The sequence below is a fragment of the Fusarium proliferatum genome, assembly GCF_900067095.1.
Source record: "Fusarium proliferatum ET1 genome assembly, contig: FPRO_scaffold006, whole genome shotgun sequence".
In the NCBI taxonomy this organism is placed as follows: Eukaryota; Fungi; Ascomycota; class Sordariomycetes; order Hypocreales; family Nectriaceae; genus Fusarium; species Fusarium proliferatum.
Window position 1 is genome coordinate 5,564 of NW_022194795.1, and position 10,832 is coordinate 16,395.

The window sequence follows — 10,832 nt, forward strand, 5'->3', positions numbered from 1 at the left end:
TTATTATAGTAAATATATAGATTTAAAAAATAATATTAATAAAAAGAAAAAAATTATATTATATATACTTTACTTAATTTTTATAAATTATATAATAGCTTATATCTTATTTTAAGATATTTTATAAACCTTATAAAATTAATTTATAATATAAATTTATAACTTATTATAAGCCTAACTTACCTTAATATAAGCCCTTTAATATATATATATATATATATATATATTTAATAATAAATAGAATGTAACTTACTAACTATTAATTAAACTTTTTTATATTTATTAAGCTTAATATATATTAAATTTACTATTACGAGATATAATACTTTAATAATTACTTAATATTATACTTTTTATGATTTTCTATTAATAAACCTAAATATAGCTTAATTTAATACAGTTAGACCTAACTATTATAATATAAACTTAATATAAGGGCCTTATTATTTAAGCCTTTAAATAAAAAGTTAAAAGCTTAATAGCCTTTTATAATTAATAATAAAAAAATTAATTTATTATTTAATTTATAATATATACTTATTAATTATATTAAATAATTAATATTTAAAAAAATTATTATTATATATTTACTATAAAGCTTAAGTCTTTTTATTTAAAAACGAGATTATAATTTTAATGCCCTCCACCGTCTTACAACCTCCTCCCTTTCTCCCTCAGTCGCTCTCTGCCAATCCTGATGGCCCTGCCTTAGCCTGATCAGCAATAGCTCTGCTTTCAAGCGCGTTGTTGTATGCTTCATCATTTCCTTCTCGAGGCCCTTCAGCGCATATCCTGGAAGACCAAAGCATGCTGTAACATGATTAGCGACTTTCGGCTTTGGGACTCAGGGGAATGACAGTGACTTACCTGCACCCAAGTTACCACAAACCCCAAATCCACCTCTTAGCAAGCCTCTTCCAAGACCCTTTATTCCTCTCGCTTTGGTATCTTCATAAGGCTTCGTCACAATTCCGCTGAACGCATCATAAAAGCCCAAGACGAACTCCTTGCCCGCAACCTTGAGTCCACTGCCTAGTCCTGTTATTTCATCACGGCGCCGAACTTCAACATTCCAGAAATTGGATGGGGCGTTATGGAATCCGTTGGCGACGTTATAGAAGAAAGCCACGGGTGCTCTCGCACTGGCTGCAGCAAGGTCGCCTACGTATTTACCCGTCACACGTGTAACATAGAAGACGCGTCCATTTCTGCCACCTTCATGGGCCCTCCATGCCTTTTTATGCTTCTGGTGAAGGCCCGTAACAGGTCGACGCAGTTTCGGAGTGAGAAAGACGGGCTCGGCGCCATTGAGCGTCTTGGTTGCCATTTTCCGTGCCAGGATTTCCATGTCCTTCTGATTTGCCCCGCGTGGGCCTTTCCGGAGCCGGGCTTCTCCTGTCTTGGCTTCTTCGGGATCTGTCAGCACCTCCTCTTGCGCGTCGTCGACACTGGAGCGCCTTGTCTTTCCGCGACCTGGGGAATTTCTTAGGCGTTCGGCATAATCGGATGTGGCGGTTCCTATGGCTGAGGCGAAGCCTGACACAGCAGCTACGGCACCCACGAGAGGATACTCAGCTCCTTCATCTACGTACCAGTGTCTATGCCGGAGTAGCTTGAGGTTCTGGGACTGAAGAAACCCAGCATCTATGAGACAACCGACGGCGAAACCACTGAGATGTGCTCCTGTCTTACGATCAAGCCAGTTTGCCAGCCTATCAGGACAAATGTCGCAACGAAGGCTGTCAATATCCAGGCGGTCTTGAATATCCTGAGCAGTACCACCAGCTCCATCCTCCTCGCCAATTTGAATAGCCATATCCTTGGCGACTTCTTGCACTTCTGGCTTGAGAGCAAACTTGATGCTGTCTGCCAGTATTTCCGCTGTCAACTCCTTGTAGGGCACTGATACGGGCCCTGCGCCAGCGCGAGCCATCATCTGACCCCAGAAAGGCTGGTCTCCGAAGAAGGGAACGATAACAGTTGGACGGCCGGCCGCTATACCGGCAGCGGTTGTACCGGCGCCGCCGTGGTGAACAACAGCCGATACTCGTTGGAAGAGCCAATCGTGCGGGCAATTCCCGATGAGATAGACGTTGTCGGGGACTTCGCCAACTCCGACACCGCCCCACCCTTTCGACACGATCGCCCGAACTCCCGCGAGCTCGACTGCTTTCAATATCATATTTGTGAGCGCTTGCGGGTCCTTAACAACGATTGACCCGAAGCCGATGTAAATTGGTGGAGGACCTGCTTCGAGAAAGTCCAGAAGGTCTTTTGGGGGCGTGTAAGAACTTGCGAGAGGTAGGAAGGAAAAGCCGGTGATGTTCAAGTGTTCGTCCCAATCGGAAGGCTTAGGAATCAGTGTTTGCGACCAGAGGTAACTATATGGAATGCGAAGTCTGGAGAGAAGCTGGAATCCCCACATTGGACTGATGGGGTCGAGGTGAAGTGTTTGACGGCGGAACTTGTTGATGAGATCGCCCAACCTAAGATTGTCTGTCAGCCAATGGCTCGAAAGGGGACCAAGATACTCACCCTTGCCATGTTAGAAGCTCCATCATCATGAAAGAGAGGTAGTTGGCGACCTTGGCGTCGGCATCTCCGTAGCTCATAGCAGCCAGAGGATGGGGGAACGCTTTGGTAGGTGACCAAGGCATTGTGAAGACCATATGCAATGGAATGTTGAGTTTTTGAGCGCAGTGAATGTGGCCCATCGATGGAGGATTGGCAATGATAACATCCGCAAGGAAGAGATCATCCACGTTCTCCACGGTGGCCGCTTTCACAGGGTCTCCCATTCCATCGCCTGCCTCGATACAACTCCTCCAGGTACCAGAGATAATCTCCATCATTTCTTTTCGTCTTTTCCCGACATCGCCCTCCTTGAGACTGTCCTTGTTCGGTAATAATCCAGGGTTCTTGACCATATATGCCATGAGAGCTTCGGGGTCTCCGCCAATGTTAAAGAACTCAACACCTTGTGCTTCCACAAACTCCTTGAAACTCGCATGTGTGCATATTCGTACTCGATGACCGTAGGGAGGCTTCATCAACAATTGCGCGATGGGAATAAATGGTTGTACATCGCCTCGAGAGCCCACGATATGGATGGCAATATTTAGTCGGGGACCTTCGGCTGGCTTCTCTACGCCCGGGAGGAAAGCGACGGTGCTTGTTCGACGCGGTTTCGACGGCTTAGGCGGTAGTAAATGCTCTGAATCTGCTCCGTCGGCTGCGAAGGCCTCCTTTAGGTGTTCGCACCATTGGGCCAGGGCTTGGGGAGTGTCGTGGAATTGGACTTTGACGCGACCATCGTCGATGACATTTCCTGAGGGGCCATTGTCGGTGTCACTGTCATCAATCGCGACATGGCCGAGTCCATGGGACTTGATGCGACTGAGGTCCATCTTGTAGGGCTCTTGTGGGTGTGTAGTGAGTGGGAGGAGGATGACGTTGGAAAAGGTCAATTGAAGATATTTGACACAAGCCGAGGTACAGGTACACACGCACGCTCGTTATCGTTTGTTAGGCCAAAGACGTTGAAATTGAGATTCCATTGCGCTTCCAGTCACTTGTGGGGTCGAGGTAAGATTTAAATGTCTGGTCCTGTCCATCTGCTAAACGTTAGCACGATGCAATGTCAGACGGTACAGGAGATTGACTGGTCAGGGATGGTTTAGTCTGGTCTAGACCCAAACTCTGTCTGACCTTTTGCATTGGCTTTGAATAGTGATCAACTGCCTGCCTCATTTAGTGCTCTAGTTGAATGGGGTCTTCCCTTCCAGAGGTGCCGAGGTGCTGATAAGAATATTGTTGAAATGACTCGGGTTTCTAGTGGGAAAACCTGGTAAATAGTATCACATGAATGGGTAGCTGAGTCCGGCGATCCGAATAAATTCGTTTTTGTTCACTTTGTCTCTCCCTTACGTCATTCTACAGCTGTTTCCGTATCTCCCGGGCTCACCTATTGGGCTAGTCACGGCTTCTAAATGCCGAGTCGCATTTGATCGTCCCAGGCTATTTTTGAGCCCTGCCCCTGTTAATTCTCTGCATTAAAGTTTCCTCCAATCCTCTTCTGCACTTCAGCGACACTGCGATGGCCCCGGCCCTTATAGGCTTCGTAGGCCAACCTATGAGCGTGTATCCCCTTTGAGAACAACGCTCGTTTGTCTTTCCATCCTGTCAAAGACCGCAGCTGTTCACTTCCTACCCATTGACTGAAGCTGAAGACGAAATGCAATCCTGGCGGAAATGATGGCTCTGCCTCAGATGCTGGGACGAACTGAACACCCTTCGTGAAGCGGTACTCTTTAGCTACAGCTCCTGCAACCTCTTGGAGTGTCTCGTAGCGATAACCAGACACATTGAAGAACTGTCCACCTACGGCTCGCCGATCATCAAGTTCTGCAAGAGAAACGTAGGCCTCGCCGCAATCGTCAACATGAGTTGCGTGCATGATGCTATCGGGATCCCCAGGAATCCGAAGAACCTCAGATCCCCTTTGTCGCTGATCAGCAGCATAGTTGAATATGGCACCGTAGTAGCTGTTTGAATATCCAAAGACGCAGGTTGGTCTGACGACTGCCGCGTCGAAGAGCTCCGTGAACTCGAAAACCCTGGCAGAGTTCGTTGTACGTTCTTTCAATATTTCAGGTGCATTCAGCGGGGACTCTTCAGTATGAGGCGCAAGACCAGGTATGCCGTGAAGACCAGTCATGCCATAGTCTTTGCAGCCAGATGACCAGAGAACCAGAGGTCGGACTCCGTTTTCGTTACTCTTCTCAGCCAGTCTCTTTACACAACCCATAACCTCTTTGAAGTGTGCAGCATAGCCTGGGGTCTTTTCCGTGCAACTGACGATTGTATCGAAAGTGTTGACCTCTTTGAAAAGTGTTTCCAGGAAACTGAGTTCAGTGAAAGATCCCACTACTGGAATAATTTCAGAAAGTGCAAGTTCCTCTCGAACTTGTGGATTTCTGATGAGGCCATAGGTATTCCAGCCTGCTCTTACAAAGGCTCGACAAACTGCTGACCCGATATAACCATTGGCTCCAGTAACAAGTACGTTGCGTTGTCTGTTTTCAGTCATGATTGGGTAGTAATTGTTCGAAATGAGAAATGAAGAGTTGATCTCCATCCACCATCCTGTCAAGCACTTTGAGATTAAATAACTTTTCAACGAGGTTCAGGTCTATTAACAACGTTGGAGATTATGTCAGTTGAACGACGCATAACGTTACGATAACGTTAACATAACGTTAAACACCTGGTTTCCAGGATGTGATATCTCCTGGTGGTTTTGGAGGGTATTTTGCCTTCGCAAGAGAGCGTTGTGCCTTTCTTTTTGAGGCGTCCTTGCTCATGCCATTCAACTGGTTTACAGCTTCGTTCGATGAGAACATATACTTCACTATTCACATAACCAGTTCGAACCATCATGGGTATAAGGCATGTTCGTGAAAAAGGTGGGACGCAGCGGGCTGTAAGTCTAATCAAAGAATATTGGCGATAGTTGACACTAAAACTCACGGTTCGCGATAGGTTGATAAGCACTTCAGCCAATACAGTTCCGGACATATAGTAGTTAGTAAATGGCAAAAAAGCAAGCTATACAAAAACATACAACAGCGGGGATTCGCTGGTCGTCACCGACCCAACTACTAATCCGCCGGTTAGTGGCTTGACTATGGGAGAGCGGACGGGATCCCGTATTTTCCACTACCTTTGGTCGTATGTGCCTATGTATTGACCAATTCGGTATATGGCCAGGGATGTGTTAGTCCTGAAGCTTGTACGCATGCTGGGCAGACTCACCTTGCCATGCCACAATGGCAATTGATGGTACTAAGACACACCTCAAATACCACTCTTGCACGGCTCTTAATGTGTCCCTGGCTTATTATCTGCCTTGTCACTGCAAATGTTGCGCCGCCCCAGTGTTGTTGGGTCAAAACGGCCGTTTTCCAGTTGGCACAAGATGAGGTAGAGAGTGCTGAATGCAGGTCGCTTTCGATGAAGTCGGCCAAGTTGAACCGTAAAGAGAAAATATGTCTATGTTCTGTGCATTATATGCCCCTCTATTGCTGTGCCGAAGCGAACGCCCGGCTGATCGCAAGCCCAGTCGCGGGATATGCCATGATCTTGTCATGTACTCCGTACTTTAAAATTTCGAGTCTAATGTTTCCCTTGCTGGTAGGCCAGACGGTGATTGAGCCCCCTGCTCCGCGGCCTTTTTCGACACTGCTAATTCTGCTGAGGAGCTCACCATCATTCTCGGCCGAGTCCTTGACACCCTCTGCAGCTTGGACAGCTTCCCTGTAAAGCTTGATGGAATGCTCCATGGGAATATCTGTGTCATCCTCGGCATGAAGAAGGGTGATATCGTACCTCTCAGCAGCCTTGACGAACTCGCCCAGTCTGAACATGTTGTCCCAAGTACTGGAAAGCTGTCGTGCAAAGAACGCGAATAGCGGCTTCACCTTTGCTACCGGTGAGAGCACAGGGATAAAACCGCCAATACGGTACGTGGCCGTCAATTGGGGGATGTCGGCAAAGGTGGCTGTAACCACAATCCAGCAAAGTGAACGGGAGGTTGCCTGTGAGCTAGCTCGTTGACAAGAGCAATGGCTACTGCTGAGCCCAGGCTTTGGCCGAAGATAACAATGCGCTCGGGGGGGATACCTGCGGTATGCATGGCCCAGTTGGCAACAGTTACCGCATCTATGATAATACCATCTTCGCTTGGCGAGCCGGTTGACTCTCCATACCCGCGATAGTCGAACGTCAGAACGTGGGTGTTGACGGAATCAGCCGAGTAGAGAGAGCGGTAGCTATCAGGGCGCCAACCACTGGCCATAGTTCCACTGGTGCCATGGAAGTAAATGACCAGGCGAGCATTTGGGTTCTCTTTCAGTAGACGGAAGTTCAAAGCATCTTCAAACCTGTCTACCAATCCACCGTCTGGCCCTTGGGCCAACAATTCTTCCTGGTGCGACTCATATGTCGTTAAAGGGAGCACATGCCATGTGTGCAGCTTGACTCCATCCGGTGTTGAGATGTAGAAGGGTGTGACTTGATGATGAGCGAATCCAAATTGCTCCGGTGTGTTTAGATCCTTGAACCACGTCAACGTAACTTTGTGTAGGTAAATTGCGTGAGCTTGTAGTGAGGGCGCAACAACCAACGCTCCCAAAATACTGAAATACAACATGGCTGGAACGCCAAGCGTTAGACCAAGCGCCAGCATCGTCGGCCGCAGGGCTGAAGATGCCGCCATTCTGGTAATAGGCCAGTGAAAAGAGACATTAGCAGACCAATTTAAACAGAGAATGGCCCAGGGCTGCAGGCAAACAAAAGCAATTGTTTTGGTTGAAGTGTCAAGATGCAAGAAGTAACGCGCCTTCAGATGTTGGCCGTAATCACATGATGGAGTTTCAGGCGTCACGTAAGCAGCCACACCCCTGAAAACTTGAGGGACAGGCGCTAAAACAGCCGATTGTAGCACCTTACTGGCCAATTTGGTGGAGGGCATATCCTAAATTTGACTTCAGGCGCTTAATATATGCGGCCCGTTCCTAGATGGAACCAACACACTGAAGAATGATAACGATTCATTGGGTTGAACATGATGCTATTCGCGTCGTTGGTACTCAAGAGAACGCTAATGATGTTGGATAGTCGAGCTGAAATACATTTGCTTCCCGGCATGAACTGCAACGAGCATGCCTCTCTCGATATCGACGGCTAGAGCTTGACATGTGATAAAGTTCACTAAAGCTACCCATGAACGGCACAGAAGCAAGAAGATCGACGGAAACAGAGTTCGTAGGCTGGGTCCCCGAAGATTCAAACCGCGGCACATGGTCTCTCATCACGTCGTGTCTATTCACTATCGCCATCTGCACTTGGACGGCCATTCATCCACGTATCCATGCCTCTCGCCAGCTTCGGCGTCAGCACAAGTTCTACCAACTTGTCAAAGCCGTCCTGGCACCTGAAATGGTATGCCTTGAGTCTTTGAAAGAGTTCTTACAGGCTCGTAAAGCCGTCAGACGATGCGCCACCACTACGAACAACGAGTTCAAGACAGTGCATGGCTTCTATCTCTGCATGATGGGTGTACGCTATAATTCCGGCTGTAATGGGGGTTCCCGAACTCTCTGGCCAGGCCAGTATGCCTGGCTCTTGAATAACGGTCTGGTATCATGGCAAGATCACAAGAGTTGGGGCCTTGCCAAGGAGGAGATCGCTGACAAGAACAAGGCTGACGGTCTGGTGAAACTGGCTGGTCTTCTTCAGGTCGTATGGTTAACAGTGCAGTGCATCACACGCTCAGCTCATCATCCTCCTTTGGCAACTGTCGAGGCCATGACGCTGGCCTACGTGTTCAACGGCCTAGTCACGTATGCTTTCTGGTGGGAGAAGCCCAAGGTTATCGTCACCGCCTCCTTTGTCAACTTGCCAGAAATGACTCCTCTTCAGTGGGATAGGTTCGAGAGTCTGGCAATGGGAATCACCTATGACGTTTCCGATCCCAGTCAAAAACATGACAACTCCATCGCTTGGTACGTCGTGCCGCGTGATTGTCGAGACGATGAGGTTGGGATAATGGAGGATCCAGAACGAACTGCGGATGAAAGCGGTTCCATAACTGAGTCTAACTGCAGAAAGATCGAATCGACTGTCACTGAAGTCGAGGCCGGCAACGTCATCACTGAGTGGGACTCGAATCTCTACATGACAAGATACTGGCCACTTCTTTGCCTATTAGGGGCATCCTTTGGAGCCATTCATCTGATATCATGGACTTCAGAGTCTCGTTCATCGCAGTTGTCTTGATTGCCTCAACGATAGAGTTATAGTACGAATTGGGGACTGTAAACAATGCCAGTTGAGAAGGTCAGAATAGCCTCGAAGTGGACTCATGATGTGGCCTGCATCAACGACATCGCGTCTGGGCTCTTTTCAAGTGGTGAACTTTCAGCCTGGTGGGGGAGGGCTGTTGATCTTTGAGGCCAGGTCTTGCGGAGCCTTGTCTATGAAGATGGTGACATCTCGAACCCTAGGAGAAAATCAGGGGCGTCTATCAGAAGCTGGCTAGAGCACATGCTTGAGTATGAACCTCCAAGTGAATGTCTTGTGGCATGGGCACGGATTGCTGAGTCTTCCGCTCGAGCAAGTGTTTTGGCAATAACTCCTAATTGTCCAAATGGGTTCCAAAGTTTGTACGATGGTTTCCCCTTTTCATTGAAGTCACCAAACAGGCCATTAAAGACGCTGGCCGAGGCCGACTGATATTGTAGAGAGTCCCCGGGCTGCACGAGTTGGTAGTTCTTATCTACCAAGTTCCCTCTCAGGTCGAACACTAAAGACGTCAACACATCGTGTCTTGACTCGATCTACTACTGTTCCAACGACGTTACTGGCTCCCTACGGTGCGTTCTGTCCAATTTCACTACGCTGAGTGCCAGGACTTGGACATGCATTCCATTGCGGGAGCTATCATCACCTGGGCAAACTCCTCGGTTCTATCCCATTGGCATTGATACCGGCGGTGAGACCACGGTCAACAGGACCTACTCCCTGGCGTATAGCCAGTCAGCCAGGATTAACGGTTCATATATCTCGCAAGCAATGGAGAAGTCAGAAAAGGAGGTTCAGACTTTTAATCTTCTCCCTGCCTCGTTCCCACACACCGCACAGGAACTGCATCGGAAGATCTCTTGAAAATGGTGCCAGCGACTCTTTTCATACCGAGTACAGTGTCCTGGCCGTGCGCCCCCTGAACATTACTAACAAGGCGCTGACTGGTCTTACTTGTATGGTATGGGACACTTGGAAAGGCCGGGCTCCAGGCGCTAGATATTGTCTTCATATGTCTGGTCTGTCGACAGGCTATTCGACAAGCTCGAGACAGGGGGGGAAGTCCGGGTACAGACGACCCAGTCCACCTACGACGACAGTGGAACATCACCGCCAAATATTTTTCAGGGGATCAGCATAGTCACATTAACTTCCAGTCTGGGAAGGACTTTATTCTTACACTTCTATCCGAGCATCACAAATTTCATGACGGCCATGAAGCTCTACTTGCTTGAAATCGACCGGCAGTTGACTGAATTCCAACCAGGAGGCATGGGCTTGACCCAGTACACATATAACAGCAAGTCTGTCTTTCTTGCAACCGCCAATAGGTAGGGTATGATACCGGATACCTTTTAACCACGGCACATGGGTTCGATGGTTACGGCAATGAGATCTCATCCACGGGCCCTACCGACTCCACGACCACAACGGCCTAAAATTCCTACTTTAGCTAACCCCCACTCCGACTTTCATAGGAATGCTGCGGCGTCAATTTAATCCAACCTCTTGCTTATGATATGGCGAGTGGCGAGCTGCTGCCCAAATGTGAGGCTAGTGGAGGGCTCACGTGTATTCACGTCGATGACTGCGGCAGAAACATCGAGACACCCATGCAAAGCAAGATCAGGGGTACTCTCTCGATCACAGTCCATTAATCTCTACCCAAGCTGCATGCGGCGTCGAGCGATTTCTCAAAGCTATTGTCCGACAAGTGTATCCTGGACCGAGTTCAACAGTAGACCTCTTCCAAGAGCTGGGCAGGGAAGTCATATTTGGCTTCGCTGATGTTGTCATACGTTAATGGCACAGACGTTGGGTCAACTCAAGTACTTGATGTTGTTGATTGCGTTGGACAAAAAGAGATACAACGATCTATACCAGGGATCGACCCTACTAACAGGTCAACAGACACGCATGTCAAAAGTATTAGGCATATGACACATGCGACAATCTCCCCTTTGAAGGCT

General features: G+C 48.0%; 5 protein-coding genes and 1 non-coding gene across 6 annotated transcripts; 1 reads left to right on the forward strand and 5 right to left on the reverse strand.

Moving 5' to 3' along the window:
- Nucleotides 1-625: 625 nt before the first annotated feature.
- On the reverse strand, nucleotides 626-3,407 carry FPRO_09083 (uncharacterized protein; the record flags this gene model as incomplete). Its single annotated transcript, XM_031232437.1, has 3 exons — nucleotides 626-810; nucleotides 868-2,486; nucleotides 2,536-3,407. The coding sequence occupies 3 exons, from the start codon at nucleotides 3,405-3,407 to the stop codon at nucleotides 626-628; spliced, it is 2,676 nt and encodes an 891-aa protein (XP_031082374.1).
- Nucleotides 3,408-4,039: 632 nt separating this feature from the next.
- On the reverse strand, nucleotides 4,040-5,089 carry FPRO_09084 (uncharacterized protein; the record flags this gene model as incomplete). The annotated part of the gene is made up of 1 exon (XM_031232438.1): nucleotides 4,040-5,089. The coding sequence occupies one exon, from the start codon at nucleotides 5,087-5,089 to the stop codon at nucleotides 4,040-4,042; it is 1,050 nt and encodes a 349-aa protein (XP_031082375.1).
- A 527-nt stretch (nucleotides 5,090-5,616) lies between these two features.
- On the reverse strand, nucleotides 5,617-5,732 carry rrna43. Its single transcript, XR_004093506.1, has one exon. It is a non-coding gene; the product is annotated as a ribosomal RNA (ribosomal RNA).
- Nucleotides 5,733-6,077: 345 nt separating this feature from the next.
- FPRO_09085 (uncharacterized protein) lies at nucleotides 6,078-6,425 on the reverse strand (the record flags this gene model as incomplete). Its single annotated transcript, XM_031232440.1, has 1 exon — nucleotides 6,078-6,425. The coding sequence occupies one exon, from the start codon at nucleotides 6,423-6,425 to the stop codon at nucleotides 6,078-6,080; it is 348 nt and encodes a 115-aa protein (XP_031082376.1).
- A 107-nt stretch (nucleotides 6,426-6,532) lies between these two features.
- Nucleotides 6,533-7,276, reverse strand: FPRO_09086 (uncharacterized protein; the record flags this gene model as incomplete). The annotated part of the gene is made up of 1 exon (XM_031232441.1): nucleotides 6,533-7,276. The coding sequence occupies one exon, from the start codon at nucleotides 7,274-7,276 to the stop codon at nucleotides 6,533-6,535; it is 744 nt and encodes a 247-aa protein (XP_031082377.1).
- A 506-nt stretch (nucleotides 7,277-7,782) lies between these two features.
- Nucleotides 7,783-8,838, forward strand: FPRO_09087 (uncharacterized protein; the record flags this gene model as incomplete). The annotated part of the gene is made up of 1 exon (XM_031232442.1): nucleotides 7,783-8,838. One exon carries the CDS (start codon nucleotides 7,783-7,785, stop codon nucleotides 8,836-8,838), a length of 1,056 nt encoding a protein of 351 aa, XP_031082378.1.
- Nucleotides 8,839-10,832: the final 1,994 nt, after the last annotated feature.